Genomic DNA, 22,046 nt, shown 5'->3' on the forward strand with positions numbered 1-22,046 from the left:
TGATCATTGTAGCCTTTTACATTACATACAAGCCAACAGATGCAGGACTTATGGATGGGAATGTATAAGCAGAACAGGAGGAAGTCAAAAAAAAAAATTGGGGCGATTCAGCTGACCTTAGCCATAACAATGACCGCATTTCTCATGGGCAAAACATTCTATATGACCTATATGGCCTACATACGAGAAAACACAAGCAACGCAACTTTGGAGCAAAGTATGTTAAACTGTATTGATCAGATTTCTGTTATATTCTGACATATTCTTGGGAGGGACGGAGCAAGAAGACATTAGGGAAATGTACCTGCTGAAACAGCAAAAGATATCAAGCCTGCGGTCTCTCCTTCGGTAGAGGTCCATGCTGAGAATTGCAGGGAATATCAAGAGCACCATTGCAAAGTTAAACACCACAACGACAGCAGCCTAGAGAATGAGATGGACGAAGATTGATAAGGTTACAGGAGGAGAATTTGATGGCAGATAATCATTCGGCCCATCTAGTTTTTTTCCCCCTCTAGCAAACACCTCAAACCCTATTTGGTCTAGAGTCTTGTCTTCCATTCTTACATGTTTTTTCTGCTTATCCCAAGCATGCAAAATGTATTAATTTCTAGATCTACCATATAAGGTAGAAGTTAATTGAGCATTGATGTGTAAAGCACTCCATACTGCCTATAAATGAAAAAGTGAATGTATACCCAATCAGTGCAGACTAATAACAAACAAAGCGTGTTAAGCTAAAATTTACAAACACTCTGGTAGACAGTATGGTAGATACATAGAACCATATGAGTTCATTCCGGTACTAACAGAGTCCTTTTAAGGTATAGGTTTCTGTATGAAACTAGCAGCTGTTTTATAATGTACTTGTGCTTTTTGTGATTTTTACAACTGAGATCAGTTCTTTTTTTTTTTTTCCTTTTCTGTGGGAAATCCATGTTCGGGAAGAACGGGCTCGGGTTGCTTCTGCAGAAATATCTGCTAAGATCCGCCAGACTATACAAGACCTCTGCATATTTGGAAATAATTTCCCTCTGCGAGCTTTCAGTGTTCCACTGTTTGAAATTGTGGAGTCTGCTGCCTGTAACTGATGTCAGTAGAAGAATGGGAAGTCTGTGCTAGAGTTAACCAGGGAAAATCTAGCAAGCCAGCTCAGATGGAGGCCCGCCCAAGGTATGTGTATTTTCTTTGCCATTCCTGGCAGACCACACAGAGAGAGTGTGGGTGAACTCCATAGCTTGAGGTGATGAGCAGAGGAGGAGGCCTGTCAGCCAGAGATCCACATTACACAGCTGTCCATCTGCACTGCCCCCTCTAGACCACTCCGGAGCAAAGCCTCCTCCTGTCCACTACAAGACCTCGGCTTTTAACCCTTAATTATTCAAACCGTGCGTTAGGAGCTGGCAGGGCGGCTCTAGGTTTTGGGGCCCTCAGTAAAAAGACCATTTGTGGTCCCATCTTTAACACAAATCATAAAAATAATAATGGTGTATAAACTAAGGGACGCAATATTAATGTGTTTTAGAGTAATACACATTTGCGTGGAATCTGTTGTAGGTCTCTCCCCTTTACCCTGTAAAGGGCCCCTTAGATCAATGGGGGCCCTAAGCAGCTCTTTAATCTGTTTATATGGCAACACCACAAAGGCTGTGCTGAGTAAAGATATTAAATAAAAAAGGTACTGCGGGGCCGAGGCTGAGAAAAATAAATAAATAAAAAAGTACTGTTATTCTTTTAAAAATAAAAAGATGCTAAAATTTAGTGTGCTTGGCGTCTGGCACCGACAGATTCTAAACCGTTGCTAAAGACCTGTCCTAACCTTATTCTAGGTAGGAGTAAACCTTTACTTAAAGGTCATCCATAATTAGGCAAACAATATAGCTTTAATTATCATTAAACTAATACATTTATTCCTGAATGAGTGATAAATATAACGCCAATGGGTTTTGTTATGTTAATATTTGTTTCTATAGGCCAGCAATGAACTATATAAAAATATTAACATTATAAAAAAAAAAAATAACATTTACTAAACTCATTAGGGAAGAGTATCTTATTTTGGCATAGGAGTGCAATAAATCCCATCAATATGATAGAAACCAGGCAGAATAGCAGCTTCTGTTTGCCCCTTACTTGTAAAGAGAATGCCCGAAGTGCTGGGATTGGTATTAGAGCAGCCATGAAGAACGCTGTCACGTTGCTGATGGAGGTCAGGGCCACACTCGCTCCTGTTCGTTTCAAACATTCACCGGTCCTGTCCTGGTAAAAGAGAGAACCCACATATCCTATCATATAGCAGATTACACATAACAGGTGTTCTATCCATAGAAATACAGGCAGAAATTACCATGAAACTGAAGCTCTACCATGTATAGTGAATATGCCTTATCTATGTCATTACACTATGTAATTACACAATGGAACAGGTGTAGTTATTTTTTGTCCTCTTTTATTTTTGTTGTTCTAGTCGTAAAATAACACCTGTTTTTCCCATGCCAAATGGTTTAGGGACACTCCTAATAACATTTATTTTCCTATGAGATGTACTCCCTGTCTTGATGGATCTTCAAGCTCTTCTCCACAAAGGCCAAATGTTCTACAGTGTGAGATATCATAAGGATGAGGCATTCAGAGTTTATACACTCGCTACCATTCACAGATTGAGAGACAAAGGTGTATATTAAAACAACGTGCCTTCAAGAAAAATACCATTGTGAACAAAATAAATTTTTTAGTTGAGACTGTTGTAATTACCTCAAATGGAATCCTTTTATTTTGGCCAGTCTCACTAAACGCATGTGCCAATAGAAAGACATCGTCAACACCAACCCCGAGAGCAAGGAAAGGCAGAACCTGTTGGAAACAATGTAGACAGTCACCACAGGTCAAACTCTTTGGTTATCTAAGGTGCACACTTCCAATTATTTACTGGCACTGCTTCTCTATAGTATATCACCCGGGGGGGTCTACAAACGAGCCAGAAAGAAATACCTGAGTTGTTGCAGCGTTGAACGAAATTCCAATCAATGAACACAGGCCCAATCCTGCAGCTACTGAAAGTGCAACCAACAAGACTCCAGCCAGCCCCACGGCACCCTGGGACTTGGCACAGTCCCACCTGAGCATGGTTAAGCAGGCATAGGCAAGCTGCAAATGGGACAGTAGGGAAAAACAAAATGCGAACCGCATTAGGATGCACCTGATTACCCTCATCCCCCAAACATGTTTAGATTTATCCCAGCAATCAACTACCAGATGATTTAACTCACCATAAGTAGATAGCCACTTGCGACTCGGATAACGCTCACATCAGAGAAAGATTTCAAAATGTCGTCCAGTGTTGTCGTGGTAAAGGGAAGAACGTTCTGGGTGGAGTTTTGTGGGATGCTTTTATGTACGACCTTACAAAAGAATTCAAAATAAACATTGTAATACGTAACAGAGACACCTCAAAACGCGAGAAATGCGTTATTATGTAATACATTGTTTGAATAATATGTTCTTTGTTGCCAGATACTGGCGAGTGATTTAAGGTGTCTTGTAATGTAATGTAATGGGGTTAAAAGCAGGAACGGTGTGTTTAATGAAAGATTTGTTGCGCAGTATCAATTCCGCGGCACATAGCATGTCACCATTCATCCAAAGTATGCTAACTCTGCAGTGGTCTTACACAGGACATTGCCTAGAAGAGGTGAATAAACTCAGGGGATGCCTTTGTATTTAATTGGATGGCTGATTCACAGAGGTCACATGCAACTCAGCAGAGGTCACTGCCTGGGAAACAAAAAGGGCAAAAAATGTCACATGACCTCACCAATGGGACTGCAGCTGCGAACAGATTCTAGGGCTCACTAATGTGTTCCAGACACCTTGACTTACAAGTCTCACTTGTAATTCTGTCTTGGCTCTCCTATGTTTTGCCTACACCCCACTGTAGGAAATGTCACCTTGGCAAAGTACTTCAACAAATGTAAGAAAATAAAATTCTGCTGTACCATTAGAAAAAGCCAACAATGCCTCAAAGCTCAATCTATCTTTCTTTTAAACATTACACTTATTATATATGTAAAGCTTACCATGTTTCATCAAAGGAAAGCATTTTAACAGAAGAACTCCAAATTTGTATTATGCAATTAGAAGAGCTAAGATGCTGCGCTGACAAAAAAGACATTCAGATAGGAAAATAAAATAATAAAAAGTGTCATTTATATTCAGTAAAGCATCATGGTAAAAGGTCCATCATTGTCCATCTAATTTTTTGCAAATGTTACATGTGAGCATGAAATATTCATCAAACATGTAAGAAAGATCATGTGAATGCGCTGCTGTGTCGGAATAGTGTGAAGGTCACTTATGGTGGCAAGAACTAAGAGAAGAAAAGCCCACCGTCAAGTCTAGCAGACCATGTATGAGATTCTAAGCCTAATTAAATGACCCACTGCTAGGCATACCCAAGCAGAAATCATACACAATCTGTCTGGCATACCTGAACATAAGTCCTCTGCCAGGCTTCCAAGATGGCTGCGGCTTTGTCTTCGTTCCAATTTATGTGGGAAACCTCATCATATCCCTTGAAGTGCTCATACATTTGTTTAGGAGTCATTAGTTGAAACATGGTTTGCAATGCTTGGGCACTGCAAAAAAAAAAAAAAAATTACTCAAAAACAAATTAAACAAATGGTTTGAAACTATTAAAACAAATATTATTTATAGTATTTCCAGTATTAATATTTTATCATAAAAATGGAAGGTGGTTGTTGTACATAAAATATTTAAAGCATATTTTTTCTGTGCTATAAGCAATAATTTGTCTGCAGAGATACTTTTGTCTTTCTTTAGAGATATACCAGACTAAACTCTTGACACGCTGCAGGAATCTGTAATGTACACAAAGTGTATATATTGCTTAAACAGAAATGTATGCGTCCCTATACTAAGCCATCACACTATGTACGGTACATTGCGACCATATACCGTAGTTAATAAAGCGTATCACGCACGCAATTCCAGTTCATTAAAAGTGCATCGTGATGGAAAAACTCAACTATTATGGAATGTCTAGCTAAAATAGTAAGTGATTTTTATAAAGATGAACATTGTTCTATCAACATGTAGATAGACAAAATTTGCTTGCAGGAGCCAGCAAGCAAATTGATTTCCTAGAAGCAGAGATTTCCTAGAGATCTTATACGAGGTGCCTTGTTGATTACAAGTTTACTTAGAACTAATGGGTGGGAATTTATCTCTGTCATCTTCTAAAGGAAGGTGAGAATTCATTTTTTATTGGCCTTAGTGTGTTGAATGCAGCCCAGAGACCCAACTGTGGTGATAATAGATCAAGCCACACCTAAGTGTAAAGGTTCCATGATCAGGGAAGAGACTGAGATAAATAAGATATGCATCTACAGCCCCATTAGGAGGTCCCTAGCATCAAAAGCATTCCAGATGCACCAAGGACTTAATGGTATTTTACACTTTCTCTGACACACAGGCGGTATACCACAGGCCATTTGCAAAACGGAGGCGTTATCAAAATACGGCCTACAAACATATCTGAAAACCTGGCACTTTGATAGATTAAGGCAGAGCCACAAACACATGCACATCATTAACATGTTCATGAAAGCGTGCTAAATTTAAGGACCTTTCCATCGCAATATATCAATGGAAAATAAATGTCCTATTCATGATTTTAATTGAGCAGCTGTTTGGCAAGTTTCGACTGGAAAACACTTGTGAGTGTAACAGATTATGTTACGTTGTAATCAATCGAATGCACTGTAGCCACGGTGGCCTGGAACATATTTTCCAGGTACCTACATGGCGGCTGATGAAGAATCCACATTATAATATTGCAGCACAATTACCTGACAAGTTTTCCACTCGTATTCTTAACCGTTCCACCAATGATGAGCTCTTCCTGCCAATGCATATACTTTTTTGAAAGGCCGTAGCATCCACCGCTTAAGACAAGGGCAATATCTAGAGGCTAAAGGATATATATGGGGAGAAACGTATGAATTATGAGGTTATAATGTTAATCAAACACAATGTAACGCAAGACCACAACATCTAAAAGAAACCCTAAACAACCAAGTTGTGTATGTGTTTTTTTACTCACTTTGGTTGAATTCTTATTGGGTGCGGAGGTTGGACAGTCCGAATCTAATGGGTTCAGGCAGGGGCGATCCAAGTAACCGTGACCCACCTCTGCCTTGTTTAACATCTCCTCCCAACTGTCTACTTGAAACTTTCCTCTCTTTAGCTCCTCCAGCAAGTCCATGGGGTCAAAATTTGTCCATTGCAAAGGTGGTTTACCTCTAGGAAGTAAAATCAGAGTAAGCACAATAAACGTACAAAGGAAATAAACCTAGCATATCCCGCGCCTAAATAAGAACAGAGACTAGAGTCAGAGACTGCTGTCACCCTCTCTCCTTTTTGAGGCATCAAAGGGGTCAACTAATAGGAGCACTAGAATTCCTGGTTGTCTTATTTTGTGGTTCAGTCATTGTTGCCACTTATCCATCCATAACGGTACACTGTCAAGCAGGGGATGCTCATACCAAATCACTTTTTTTTCTTCAAAAACAAGCAAATAAAAACAGGGGCAATTACGCAGACACTCACTCACAAGTTCAAATAAGACACAATTTCCCAGAAATGTTTGCACATGCCAGCGACACAAAACAATTAACTAAAGAACTATGAAATAAGAAAGTTGCTCAACTGTAAGATTCCCAAGATGGAAAGTGCAATGTGTGTGTCTCAATAAAACTAAACTAAGTAAAGAAAAGCATCCCAGTATGTTCTGGTTCATCAATGCTTTCAATTATATAAGCATGTTCCCAAGCTATCCTAGTAAAAGGTTCCCACTAGATATTTGGCATCCAAACAGCAGGAGTCTCTTAAAGGCAACTCAATCTCGTGTGTCATCCCCTATTTCGCCGTTAGTACTTGGTTTGCGTTGGATTTTAATGACAGAATCTCTGAACAATAAGGAAGTCAAATATGTGATTCTACCAAGAACAATGTATGTAGTTGATAAGAACAAAATAACTTTTTGGTTATTAGTTACTATTATTTAAAAATCTAGTATACTTACGGAAGATAGGCCATTCCAGACTGGAGTTTTGCACCTTCCCAAAAGCAATCCAAAGGTGTGATGATCAAACACGGATATAAAGATTCTATAATCTAGGAAACACATCACAGACAGATGTAAATTTATGAATTTTTTAAAAATAATAAAAATTAATTATTAAAAAACTAAAAAATAAAGGCTTACCTGGCTCATGTAACCGGCTTCAGTAATAAGTTCTCCTGATTTAAAGCATAATTTTTCCAGCTTCCAATGTCTAAAATTTATGAAAATATGAAATAATTGTAAATATATATATATAAGAAAGAACATAAAAATTATATGGAAAAATAAAAATCTTAAATCATGCAACAAATCCTTTTTATTATAAAATCTTATATATCGTATATTTTGCTTACTTTAAAGAAATATAAAAATGTACTATCTCTTAGACAAAAGAGATGACAAAGACTCCCACTTGACATTACAATACATTAACAGACCAATAGGGAGACCAATGGGTATTTGGCAATGCATATTTTAACTCAGAACACTCCATGAGTTAGTTTTATTCAAAGAATACAAATGTTTTTCCATTTGTAGGTTTCACATATCTTAAATAAACAGGTGATTTCAATAGAATTTCTATGGGTAATTTCTCTGAAAGTCAGTCAAGGTGGTCATAGGTGCCTTTTGAAAGGCACAAACAAAATATATCTTGTCAATAATATTTCTAATGAAGGTAATAACAAAACAACAAGAAAATAAAGAAAATAACGGATTGTCTGAAGATTTGACATTTACTTGTTGTACATGTGGACTTGCACCTTGGTGGCTTCAAGTGCTGAGTGGAGATGTTGCTTCAGAGCTTCAGCTGTAAGAACATTGGCACCATGTTCTAGAGGAGTCTGGATCATAAGTTGCGGATTAAACATAGCTTCCTCTCCTATCTTCTGACGTGTGTAATTTAATTCTCGGCTTACTCGTCCCCCAACTAATAAGCAAAATACATTTTAGGTTAGTATTTCAGTGTATACAAACTCTACTTTATTGTGAAGGTTTCTTGCTATTCATAGTACAATTATATACTTAAAGCTTGTGTTGGAGCACCACACTAAATATATTATTTTACAAAAAAAAGGGAAAAAAGGTTTAATTTCACTTGGCATTTTTCCATCCCCCCCTCTCCAATATAAGACTTCCATATGGAGAAACTAAATCACTTGAGGAAGGTTTTCCTTGCAGAGTAGACTGAAATTTTCTTGTACAATTTCTTGCACTTGTATAAACAGTCTGGCCCTATAGCACATTTCACGATCAATGGTTTTCATGTACAGACTCCCACCAAAAACAAAGACGGACAAAAAAAAGGAAAGGAAAGAAAAAAAACAATTGGCACCAACATTACAAAAGTTAGGCTTGACAAGAAATTAAAATAAAGATACCTGAAAGACTTATTTGTCTACACAGAGTGTTAGCAAGATGAAATGGTATGGCCCAATCCCCAGCAAACTATTCTACAAGTAGCTATTCAAAGAGAAGCGTCATTACATTTTCAAGAATCGCAGATATAGTTACTAAAGGCATATGACATCAAACCATTGTATAGTATACATCATCAGCATCTCAGTCAGCCAAGGAAACATAAAATAAGACACATCCCATCCAATTTGGACCACGAGGGGCAGCAGAAATTTATATAGCCATTAACACTATGAAAAGATTAAAGTAACAGTAACACATGAATATTTACATCTAAAAACTATAGTGACCCACAAAAAATGTGTTACTTTTCTACTGCTCTTCCTTTGAATTTACAGCCAAAGGAGTGGCTGCATTTGCTGGGGGAAAAAAACTAAAAGCAGGGAATATCTGGGACATTACAGCTCAGGTGCAATTATGGACAGGGCTTGGTACTTCTACGAGTACTAACGAAGCTTGTATTGAACTTTAGCAGAATGGCTTACATAGTTTGGCAAGTTAAATCCCTAAATGTTTTGGCATTACTTAAGCAATACAACCACAGTAAAAGTCCTTTTGTAAGCTCACGCCAAAATTATACCCATAAAGTTCTAAATTAACTGTTAGGTTGGGTTTGGTGAATAGACAAATGATGAATTTGTTTTAGGGCCATCATTAGTGATGTCACTAGCTGGCATTGCATTCAAAATAGGCTTATGGTCAACAATAACCTTATGGAACCAATAATGTGGTTTTTTTTTTAATCCACCACAGACATTTTCACCAAGAATTTAAATAGCAAAGTACTTAAATATACATTCTTTGTTCATGAGGCTGTATGGGACATTGTTCTGTCCTTTAGAAAAGATGTACATGAAGCATTCATAGTAGTCGACATTCTAACCCTGACAACATTCTTCTTAATTAGCTTAAAGGAGAAAAAGAAGAAAAACTTAACTAAAACAAACACTCCTCCTAACATTGCATTTCAAAGTATTTCCAAACATGTGTGTCATTGTTTTGAGACCGACAGAAGTTAGGATTTTATACAATATTATTGTTTGGTGGAAGAGGTTTTTCTTCTACCTCATTTCTTCATGCAGTAGTCTTCTACTTTATAGGTGCTGTTCCACCTGCTGAATTTAGCATTTTTCAAATAATACAAGTGTACAGCTGAATAGCCAGATCCATCCCAAATAAAAAGTGTCCCCTCATTCATTCCCCCCCCCGGCGTATTCTACACCTGCGTACTTGCAAGCAGGATGGGCATTTGGTCAAACACATCTTCTGCAAGCCCAGAAGCTGGTAGGACACAGAATGAGACAAATGCATACGAAGGGTATGAGCCTACAAAAATATGTGACTTACAACATGAAATTCTAAAAAAGAAAAAGATGGTTGGCAGGACAATTATCTGGATTGTGCGTGAGGATTCACTGCCAGCTGATTTTATGCCATCGCCGAAAGAACTTCCCAACTGGAAGCTTTGTAGTAAAACACAACTGCTCCTGGTGTTAAGAACGGTGCTCCCCCAGCCTGAAACTGCTGCCAGTGATAGATCTCCACATCTCCTTATTTCCAACATTCCCACCAAAACACAAAGTTGGATGTGTCATAAATTCTTAACGGACCGCACTGCAGGTACAAGAAACCCTTGTCGGCCCAGGCTAAACCACCCTACACTTTTGGAACGACTCCTCCTCTTCAGTTATGAAGTTGCGTTCCACACAATCATTTCATACATACACAAGCATTTTCTGCCACTAGCATGCAGATACGATCTAGATAATAAATTTAACGTATTAGTAGTAGGCAAGAAACACATTGAAACAGTTGACGTAAAGGAAATGTAATACAAAAAAAAATCAGTTATTAGGCCAGGTAATCGACCCATGCAAGAACTAAAAACAAACTCAGAACCCATACCCCTTTCTTGGTCTATTTAAAGTGTTGTATAACGTTAACCCTGCTTCTCTTCTCTCTACTTGTATAAGGCTGACATCACTCCATGGCTCTGAGCACTCAGCATTATTCCCCCCCGACTCTCTTTTCATTGGCTTCCTACTTGAAGCCACATGGGGCAGGACACAAAAGAAGAACCCAGCTTCACAGCCTGTGAGGAAGATCACGCTGCCCTGATTTATACCAAAAGCACTGTTCCCTCTGCATCTGTGCGGAGAAACACAGTGCGATGGGGGCCACTTTCATGATTTCTGTTGCGATCAGGATTAGCTGGATTAAGACTTGATTCATAAGGACCCCCTGCGGCCATGAGGAAGTTTCATCACAAGGTCAGTGTGGTGTGAACTATATTCTGTCAACACCACCACTACGAGCAGATTAAGAAAAAAAAAATGAAATATTTGACACACAAAATCATTACAAAGTTTAAAAAAAAAATAAAAAAAATCAACAGGTCTACCTTTCAACATGCCTTCAAGAAAATGATTTGTATTTAATGTGAAGAATACGTACAAATCAGTAAAGGTCATTTTTAATTTATAAAGAATGTTGTGGTTTAGAAACATGGGGATTCTATACAGCAATCGAGACATAAAAACCACGGAGGGACGTTTTGGCTGCGGTTCCAAATTCAGTTAGACAGCCCCAAAACGGTGTGACACTGACAAGTTCCCATTACATCTAAACCTGTCACTTTAGACCGGCTTCATCGTGCGCCTTTAACATACGGCTGGTGCAAACCAGGCCGCGGAAAGAAAAATAAAAGTCGCACAAATATATAAAGAATTGTACGATAACACACGTATGTGTTAGAAATAAGGCACACAAAACAAAGTGTGACACGTTGAAGATTTGATGCAAAACAGAAACATTTTCCCCTGTATTGCGTAGGACTGTGCTGCTCAAATCAAAGCCTTATCTGTTCTGTTTCGCTCTTTTCTCTCTCCTTCTCTCTCTCTTCTGATGCCGCATTCACCAAAAAAGAGAATAGGGTGTAAGCAAAGGAGACTTTGACCTGCAGCTGTAACACAATACTTTCGCACAGCCCTGTCGAACTCTGACATAAATTTTACACCGCAGCTGGCATTTACACATTTAACATTACCATATGTATAGCCTACTCTGTGCTAATTATGCTAATCACCTGTCTAACTCTCTGCCACGAAAAATGGTTGCATTTAGCAGTCCACTGCCTACCAATGCAGCTTACTGTGTGGCTGAAATGTACATTCAGACGGGCCTGAATGGCAAGATTTTTCCACGTTGCTGGCTTCATTCAGGCCACAGAAAAATGTATTCAAGTCAACTGGTTTCGGGCCGCAACAAAAGTTACGATAGAGAAGCGAGTGTGTTCCTGCCCTGACACTCTTAGGCTGCTCGCAAGCAAAATGATAAATCAATTGGTGTGGGAAACAAAAAAGGAAAAAAAAATCTGATTTTTTAAAAAAAGAATCCATGGAAAAATTCAACAAAATTTTGATATTATACGTGCAGACGGACAAATGGCCATATTAACGTTGCACAGTTCCAAACGCGGCGCAGTCTCCATAGCAATCGATGGAATGTTCTACTGAGTGCACCAGAATCCCCTCTTTATAGAATCTGGCCCAATGTCCAAGGAAAAAAATCTTTTCAACTTTCTGAAAGGAAGCTTAGTCCTGATCACTGCACACAAGCAAGTACTGCATCACTAACAGAGTAGGTTACCATAGGACACGTCTATTGTTGAAGCTGTGGTGGTGTTCAGCAGGTCTCAGCAGAAGATCCCAACGCCTGGGCCAAGTCGCCTCAAGCACTGCAAGGTGAGAGACTGGTGGCAATGCCTCTACATCTCCTTGTGCTTCCCTCCACTTATGGAAGCAGATGTGACATCTGAACGGCTCGCGACCACTTACGGTACCCCGCGATCCCGAGTAGTAAAGTAAAAAATCCAGAACTAATATAAGAGCCACACTTTTATGGAAGACATGTTTCAGTTTGACTACAGCAACAGGGAATGCAGCAACTTTTCTGTGGTCTGCACAGTTTGCCGATTAGTAGTCTTTAAAGCCAAGTTCAGCTGCTGGAGAGGCATTTCTGAACACAAACAAAAATGGAGGTGATGAAAATTGGCACTGGATATTTCATAGGACATGTTGAACACACACACCTCCCTTATCTTCCTTTCCACACTAAGCCCTGCGACCTCCTGCAAAAGTCCGACTCTTGTTTGAGTCTTAACATTCCTTAATTTCCTTCCCAGCTGTTCCCATATATTAGCCCAATACGGATAGCAGCTAGCAATAAACACGAGCTACAATGGTACTCCAGCTGCTGTGGACTTCTGCTCCCGTTGGCTGGCTAAGCATGAACGGAGTTGGAGGTCATATGAAGTGCCAAAGGTTACCTATGCCATAGGTATTAAACGGCAAAATATGTACTTTGAAACAAAATAAGCACTTTGTAAATATAGGCAGAAGTATTCAATGTGGGGCAATCAGCAAGGGCATCCTATTGGTTTCCATGGTGACAACTTCTTTAGCACAATGTGTATATTTGTGTCTTTAGGCTACCTTAGTCTAATAATTACCATATATAAACACACACAAGGATACACTTTGTGCCGTATTCATCCATAATCCACACACGCACATATACATTTTGCCCACACATCCTTCCTTCTTCTGCGTTATCGGTGAGCCAAGATACACAATTATATCCAAGCCATATTTTGCAATCCACCATCTCGGTTTCAGTTGCGTGATTCTGCCAGCCCCAAAATATTAATTCATCTGTACTCCCATACTGTAGCACAAAAAAAAAGCCAACACCGCAGCCAAAACACAAATAACACTACAACTACTGTGCTGTGAGCAGAGGCATTTTTCCCCTCCTCTCCCTCCCTCCTAGAGGGGGGAAAAAAATGGACCACCCTGTTCTTATGGCAGAGAGCACTGTTTACATTGCAGTCTTTGACTGTGTAATACTTCTGGCATTTTGGTTAGGATTCCTGAGCTGGGGGCCAAAAAAACCTTAAGCAATGAATTCAAGAGGCAAAAAAAAAAAAAGTGATGCACGCTTTAGTTATTTACACATTATAACGTATATATGTGTACTTATTCAGCTGGAATCTTCATTAACAAAGAAGCGGCGGCTGATGCATTGATAAAGGCATATGGTAGTGCTGAATGAGCCCATTAAGTATGGTTTGCAACAGAGTAGGAGACAATTTTAACCATTTAAATGCCAGGGAGGAAGCCACATGCCCTTCCAGGAAAGGGTCAACGGGAACAAGGCCAGCATAAAACAACCCCCCCCCTTAGAATCCAAGGAAATTATCCCAGGAAATATCACATTGCTCACAAAAGCAGAATAATAAATTGCAAGCTTCAGCTCATTATATGCGTGTCACACGCTGCATTCTTATTGCAAGTTTTTTTTTCTTTTTAAAGAAGAAGGGTCGCAAAGAACACCAGTCCACCTGAAGCCCCCCAACCTCTTCATGAACTTCTCAACTCTGTTTAATACAAAGAGTGATTTATGATTGATTTGGGGATTTGTTCGGTTATCAAAATAACACTGTAAACATTTTCATATATAAACTTCATATAGTGACCCAAAACAATGATACACCAAGATCACCCCAGGTCACTTGGGAAAAAGAAATTGTTTTGTTTGAACATAAAATTGTGAAATAAATCAAAGGTGGTGATGATTCACAAATCACTTCCCGCTTGTATTAAGCTGTAGACTGTAAGCTTTTATGTTGGGCCTCTATTTCACTGTTCCCTTATGTAAAGCTATATCACCAATATGTACAATATAAACAATACGGTATATGGCCATATAGTGTGACGGGACCCCCAATACTTATGACAAGTCAGGTTCTTAATAGGAATTGGTTAGTTTGCATCTTTTGTGGATGCAAATCTATGAGGTCAGAGAAGGGCCAGCTTTCAAAGGGAAGCCCAAATTAAATATAAACATGGCTTTGTGGAAACCAGACGAATCACCCTCAGCTTTGTCCGGACAGCACTAATCTAGGCATCAGACATAGAGCATAATCTAAACAAACTGATCAGTTGAGATACATACATCTGGAAATCTTCATCTTTTCATTGTGGCCTAAAATGTCGAGTTAAAAACATAAAGTACCATATTTACTAGTAACTGCTTGGGTGGAACAGTCAATGGATGAGTATGTTATCAAGCAGTACTGTGACTATATGCAATGCTGTGCCTGCATCTTAATGGATTAAACAAAAACTATAGGCCAACATACACATAGTTTACGACTATACAGAATAATAAGTCATTTTACAGAATTACGTGTGAATTAATGTTCAACGATGGTGTTTTATGATCAGAGCAGGATTTAAAGTGACCTTACTCATCTACTATGTCCCCATTGAATATGTAAATAAAGGTTCACACATCTCTTTAGTGAATGACGGGTTCACATGCGCACCACCAGGCAACCATTCTAAACATAGACCCTAATAAGTCAACTTAAGGTGTTAGTAACATTTTATGTCCTTAAGAAGTTAGAAGCAGTTATTAAGGGCAGCAGGCACTGTCTACTTGCCATAAGCTGGTTGTGACAGTCACTGGTCAACAAATTTTGATACCATGATTGGTACAGAGGATCTTCACTAGATCTCCTCCACATTTGTGAAGCTGATTGGTTGAGATGTGCAAGGACATCAGCATCCGTATGCAGCCCATCATATGCCAGTCGGACATCTACAGAAAATTATTAAGTGTTTGCTGGCTCTTTGAGGGGCATACAATGTCACCTGTTAAACAGGCATCTAGGATCATTTGATTTGAGAGCTGTTTGTTATAGGAGTAATCACTTTACCATGAAAGCCCACCTTTATGAATTACTAGGGCGTGCAGACTAATCCAAACTGTTACCCTTTAACTTCATACAGAAGATTCCAAACGTCACAGGAATTAGAACCGAATGTTTGAGAGTTGTCCTGATATTATTTGGAATCTGGGGTGCATTCTACCAAATTTCCTCACAATAAAGACTCTTTTAGGGCCAATTGTTATGTAGCTTCTAGCGCTAGTGAAGAACTGACACATGTATCTCACCAACCATAACACTACTTGTGAGAACAGCAATGTTTAGGTTGACTTAGTAGCCATTAAACCTTGGTCCATTTTGGGTATCAGAAGGAAGAGGGTTTTCCTTGACTGAACTGTTTGTAGAACATTTTCACAATATCTAAGCAACTGAATAATCATTTGGCAAGGATAAACCCTTAAAGCACTATAGTTTACAGATCTGGTGGGATAAACAACCGGCTTAGTCATTTAGACGCAATCACCCAGGAAGGGATATCCTTCAATCCTGGCCAGATAGGGGTATCTGAGGACAGACTGTATGACGCATAAAGGTTTGCAGCTGAGTATTTTTTTTTATTACAGTTATTCAGCCTTTGAATACATTTAGCAATAGAAAGCTTTGGAATCAGCGACATAAAATCTACATAAGAAATAAGTGGAAAGTACTAATTGAAAGGACCATAAAAACACAGAACGGATATGCAGATTATGCTACCATTTAGAAGGTTCACAAGAGAAGAAAATGTTATATTATCCTTATGGTCTTATTTGTGCTAGACCAAGTCCTGTGCATGATGAAGATCATTCAATATTTTGAAAGAACCTCTTTGTTTAGTATGTCTGAGGAGTCAGTGTCCTGATATCCCCCTAAGTGAAGATAAACACATTGCCACCCATGGAGTGCACCTTATGGAGCAGGAGTGCGACATAATAATTGGCCAGTTCACAATAGAAGAAAAGGCCACACAAACAGGGAACACGTGGAGATTTTTGCCATGGACAGGTTTTACCATTTTTACGTGGAGAGGTTTTACCATTAATACTCCACCTTTTATGTAATAGACGTAAGCAAAAGAAACCATATAATGTCCTTAAATAGCCTGGCGAATATGGCATATTCACCTGAGCCATCATACCAAATTTTCACTAATCTAACAACTAACAACTAAATACTACAGACCTAAGCTGGCAGTTCCAAGGCACCGGCAGTCCCCCTGGTACCAAATTTGGGGCAATTCCCCCTCTCGGGCGACCAAGTCTCCCGGTGTCCAGCTGCACATCTTTGATCTCCCCACTTGGCCTACTTAGACTTTGCCCGCTCAATACAGCCTCCATAGAGTTCATTAAAAGGCGAAAAGACAGGACGTGCTGAGATATGATGTCATATGCCAGCGCCCCATTTCTTAAAGGTGGCAACGCCTTTTATTGTAGTTGGGATGCCGACTATTGATATTAACAGGATTTCTCGCTCATAATGGTTCTAAGATGTTCTTCTAAAATCTTATATTATCCTAACTTCATTGTTAGCATTTACTAATAAAAGAGACAAAACACTGTTACACAAATGCAATCACCACATGCCTAGTTAAAAACAAACCAAATTGTGGTATTTGCATAAAGTAACCATCAGAAACTAGTAGGATGTTCCTGTTGAATGTCCCAGGAGGTTGCTGGCAGCAGGTCTCACATGGCTAGGAGGGTCACTAGGGGAAGCTTGCCCAGGGCCCGTTTAATATTATAGGTGGCCCATGGCCCCACCTGGAAAGCTAGGGCTCAAATACTCAGGGCAACCGTCTATTTATGTTTATACTTATTTATCGTAAACAGTATGAAAGGGCACCCCACTTCGTAAAACTACCAGTGCGAGCCAAGGTTAAAGCCACTACACGTCACAGCTATGTAGTTAATAATAAAAAAATATTTGCATTTAAAAGATTTAGATTCCTTGGCAAATGATAAAAAAAATATACAGAAAAAAAAAATAAAAAATGTAAAGTGAAAAGTAATTTTTATAAATCACAAATTCCTTTCCAGACTTCTTCTGTTGAGAAGTAATCATTTAATGAATAATCTCACTAAACAAGCCACCTCCCAAAAGCAGCATTAATCTACTCTCCAAACATGTGTTCTGGCCTATGCTTTGCTTCTCCTCTCTCTCGCTTTCGCACCCCCACCCTCATTTTACCTTGAGACATATGCTCCGCACTCCCTCCCCCCTAGAAGTTAAAACTTGAAAGTCTTCCAAACCCGGACCACACACAGGGCTCTGCATGCTGCAGTGTGCAAGTTCTCCTGCTAGAGGCCTACACTGCCAGCAAAGGAAAATCACACACACACGCACACGCACCACAAAACACACAACGTGTTAACACACGCCTTAACACATATCACCTTGTAAGCAAAGCCTTTATCAAAGATTACACAGAACTGTTGTTAAACTGTCACTGGCATCAAAAAATAAGATTAACAATGATATCCAGAAGGCATTTATGTAGATATTAGGACCTGCCCCAATGAAAGCATTTCTTGCTCTACTTCCATACTAGTCCATTGAACCCATTACAACGTCCATACCATTACATTTGTTTATATAGCGCCAGCAGATGGTGGTTGGATACATTTAAAATCACAAACAATAACAAACTGGTACAAAAGTTACAATCTAGTCACCCGAAAGTGAGGTGGTCCAGCTGCACGCCGCCACTTGGTGTTCAGCCATCAGGAAACCAGTAGAGCTCATGTCTATGTTATGGCAAGCTAAAAGTGGACCGTTCGGCAGAAACAGTCCATTGGTTACCGTGGCAACTGCTGTACTTTTGCACCAGAATGTTCTCCATAAAGGCTCTCCAAGTTCCTGGTGGACTGCAACCACCACTATGATGCATCGAAGATGACATCATCAAACACCATCATAAGATGCGCAGATTTTAAGGACGGACAGACAGACAGGCAGGCAGACAGACAGACAAAACAAAAGATTTCTTACCTTCTACCCAAAGCTCTTCAACATTGGTCTCTAGATTCGCAGCTCTTAATCCCACAGCGAAAGCACCAAATATCAAGAGGCCCACCACCAAAAACTTTCCGCAGTTTTTTTGTATGTAACAACCAAGTTTAAATAATAGTCTTTGAAACATAGCTCTGAGCCACAATGGAGCTTTTCTGCCCGTAGCCTTCCCCTGAAAGAGAGAATACGTGGTTTAGAAGACGCTGCGGACTGTCAGACCGGTGGAAAAAAAGAATAAAAAGTTAAAAATATTAATGTGAGCTGATGTGCAGATCAGGTGACCTTACTCCAAAATTCTACTCTCTACTACACCAGGTCATTCATAGCCACCTGTGATCCATCTACACTCATGTCACGCACCTCCGACACTCACACTGGGTGTATGTATGTATGTATGTATGTATGTATATATATATATATATATATATATATATATATACACACACACTCATATAGCGGTTAAAGGATCACTAGATCCAGTTGCGAGGGAGACGGTGGAAAGGTCAGTAAGAGGTGGAATGTACATTGATGGAGAATTCATTTAATCTTTTGTCTTTGCTACAAATTAGCTTCATTAAAAAGGCTTACGCTCCAAAAACACATATAATGATTCGGGGTGACAAACTACCCATCACTAAAAGCCAAGTGTAAAAGGTATTGGCCCAGCAGCATCCTACGACTCTGTATTATACTCACAGGGTACCGCGCACCGAGTTACTTGTGTCACGCAAACATAGACTGTGGCGGTAGATAAGAACCATTCGGCTCATCTATTCTGTCCCGTTAATCCTGATGTGAAGACTCCTGGGTCTCATCTTAGATTCAGGATAGCTTTATTCCTATACCCTTTCTGATGGGAAGCTGTTCCACTTATCTACCACCCTGGCGGTAAAGAAAAACTTCCTAACATTCCATGATCAGGGCAGTGTGTGCAAACAGAGCGGCTGTGTAGTAGTGCAATCCACGTGGTTAGAAATGAAGTTACGAGTAATTCCCATAGTGTTTGCAGACAGTGCTGTGAATGATCAGAGCCTTCAGACATTATTTGTGATGGGGAGAGGGCAGCCACATGGTCCTCTAGCCTCTCTCTCTCCCCAATTCACACCCTGTGGCAGTTACCCTCAGAGGCTTTACAATAGGACCTGTGTGCTGGCATAGTGGGGGGGCAAATAACCTCTCCCCAACCTGTGGCCCCCACCCCAGATCCACTCCAGCCAGCTAGAGAAAGGGTCCTCCTGTGCAGCATAACAATCACCCCAGGTGTCAATTTGTTTACAACTTTCACTTTTCTTACTTTCCAAGCCGCTGGGGGCATTAATCAACGACCCCCACCGACACCAGTGGGAGCGGGGCCAGGAAAATACACCATTTAAACCCCCCCAAAATCTGCCTGGCAGCCATTCAGATACAGAATTAAAAAAAGGGCATATAAAGGGGGGGGCGTAATACAAACACTGCGGCAGCGGCGACCGAAGAGCCAGCTGTGTGTGCAGTGAGGACACGGCACAGAGTGGAAGCGGGGACATCGCGCCGCATCCACGGCAGCGCCACCGACTGCCACCAGGTCCTGAGAATACGGGAGACAAATAACACGTGCGAGTGCACATCGGGCTACACAAATAAAGCCCGCGACTCCCATCACCCTGACCGTCGGTAGGACTGGCGTTTAACCCGTTCAGGACGAACGAAAGACGACTTTGCAGCAGCTAATAGGGTGCTTCTTTACGGTAGGTACCCGATCATAAATGCACTCACCTCCGAGATCTGCTGCAGAGCGAAATCCGCATCGCAGTAGCTCGGCCGCTGAAGGTAGTCCAGGTCAGGCGGTACTACGACTCTGCAGTGCGGGTCTCCCTGGCTTCTACCCCTTCTTCTGATCGCCCTCGGCCGGGCAGCCGGCTCCCCGCTGCCCCGCGGCTCAGTAGCGGAGGCAGCCGAGGCCATGATGTGGCCGGTTTGGGCAGTGATGGGGGGCAGCCCGGGGATTGCACACCGTGTTACCCCCGAGGCTTAGCTGGTGCAGGGAGGCGAGGATCGTGGTCGGGGGAGAGAAGGGGCGCAGGCGGTAGCTTCTTCTTCCTTGGCTGGCACAGCACTTCGCGTAGGGCTCTTCTTCATGCTGCTCCAGGCGAGGAGCTGGAGGGCGGCGAGTCAAACTTTGCGCCTTCCATCCCCACATTTCGCGATCCGGAGGTCTCTGCAGCTTCGCACATTCAGAAACTGTTTGTTTATGTGGGAGAGCCGGGGTGGGGGCGACAGGCGACTGCCCCCTTCAGAGGATCACTCCAAGGGTCGCCCTGTGACCTGGATCTTCACACTACTCTGCATCGATCCAAGTGCGGGGAAGGACCGGAGCGCAGCGTAAATGCCACGAACAGCAGAACTGCGGCCGCTGCGCACACACGATCCCCGGGAAATGCAAGGAAAAAGACACATGCACAGCGAAGAAAGATGTTCCTTAAAGCTGCCCGGATTCCCTCCTCTGGATCCACCACCCAAGTGTGCCTGCCTCAGCGCACGATCGAAGATCAGGGGCACGGAGGGACTTCTCCTCTATCTAGATGTCTTCTTCTGGATGCAGGCACTGATCAGGGCTTTCCGGATAGCACCCGAATCCCCGAATGTGTAGCTCTGGGGCCCTGGGAGACTCTCTCGGCTGCCTGCGCTCTCTCTTTCTCCCTGGCTCTTTCCTTGCTTCAATAGATGAGATGCAAGAGAAGAGGGGGGGGGAGGGAGGTTTAAAAAAAAAATCTCACTCTCTCCATTTGGAGAAAGAGGAAAGGAGGAGAGAAGCCAAGAAGAGCCGCCCCCAGGGCTGTCAGATGGCTGGGATTTCTGGAATATCATTGGCTGGAGGAAGGTAGAAATTACTCAACAAACATGACTATTATTAGCTGCTTAGCAACAGCTCACCAAAGTAGAAGGACCACCCAGGCAGACAAGCCTTGTGTGTATCTCCCAGCTTCAGGGGGAGCCTTAAAGAGATCCAGCCCTCTCTCGCATGCAATGCAGCCATTAGTAGCCCTTCTCCCTCTCATTCTCCCTGAAATCCAAGATCCCGTTCAGCACCCCCTTCCATCCCTTACTAAATACACGATGTTATGTTTCATTTCTTCTTACCCCTCTGTACACATCTTACATCCTAGAGAGCCCCCTGTGAGAGGGGATTCTTTACAGAGGCACCTTGGCCCCCAAACTGGAGCAGATACTGGGAGGTCCGGTCTGTATTCCCAGTCTTGCACAAACACTGACAGTGTGCTCGCGGCAGAGTACGGGGAAGTGCCAGATCCTCTTTCTTCTTTGCTGGCAGAAAGAAAACCCTGCTGTTAAACTCTTTTACTCATAGAAACACAACATCGGACGGAGGATAAGAACCATTCGGCCCATCTAGTCTGCCCGTTATTCCTGATGTAAAAACTCAGACCTTAATCAGTCCTCGGTCTTGTCTTACATTTAGGATATGCGATACACGGTTACATTCCCTTAATGTGTAAACCTGTACCACTTGTGATGGGAGGCTGTTCCACGTATCTACCACCCTCATAGTAAAGATTCCTTATATATAGATTGTTTTCTTGTTTTAGCATTTCTCAAATAAACTCCTGTCCTGCGTGTTACTGATTCCCCTGATGTACTTAAATGTTTCTATCACACCTCCCCTCTCTTTTCTTTCCTCCAAGCCGTACATATCGAGATCCCTTTGTC

The 22,046-nt window shown here is 41.2% G+C and overlaps 1 protein-coding gene across 3 annotated transcripts in view; it reads right to left on the bottom strand.

Annotated features, from left to right (window-relative positions):
• Positions 1–22,046, bottom strand: part of PTCH1 (patched 1) — a 44,572-nt gene that overhangs the window by 15,374 nt on the left and 7,152 nt on the right. The window contains exons 1-13 of one of the 3 annotated variants that reach the window (XM_053467473.1): positions 20,097–21,021; positions 18,321–18,513; positions 7,883–8,072; positions 7,286–7,355; positions 7,103–7,194; positions 6,122–6,320; positions 5,868–5,989; positions 4,487–4,634; positions 3,270–3,401; positions 2,992–3,147; positions 2,755–2,853; positions 2,134–2,259; positions 305–423 (exon numbers count right to left, since the gene is read on the bottom strand). In XM_053467473.1, coding sequence (XP_053323448.1) covers positions 305–423; positions 2,134–2,259; positions 2,755–2,853; positions 2,992–3,147; positions 3,270–3,401; positions 4,487–4,634; positions 5,868–5,989; positions 6,122–6,320; positions 7,103–7,194; positions 7,286–7,355; positions 7,883–8,072; positions 18,321–18,513; positions 20,097–20,285 — 1,835 coding nt within the window. In that variant the 5' untranslated portion in view covers positions 20,286–21,021. Of the gene's footprint in view, positions 1–304; positions 424–2,133; positions 2,260–2,754; positions 2,854–2,991; positions 3,148–3,269; positions 3,402–4,486; positions 4,635–5,867; positions 5,990–6,121; positions 6,321–7,102; positions 7,195–7,285; positions 7,356–7,882; positions 8,073–18,320; positions 18,514–20,096; positions 21,022–22,046 lie in introns of those variants that run through there. The other 2 variants (XM_053467480.1, XM_053467488.1) reach the window with 2 other exon arrangements.

This window comes from Spea bombifrons, chromosome 1, assembly GCF_027358695.1.
Source record: "Spea bombifrons isolate aSpeBom1 chromosome 1, aSpeBom1.2.pri, whole genome shotgun sequence".
Lineage (NCBI taxonomy): Eukaryota > Metazoa > Chordata > Amphibia > Anura > Pelobatidae > Spea > Spea bombifrons.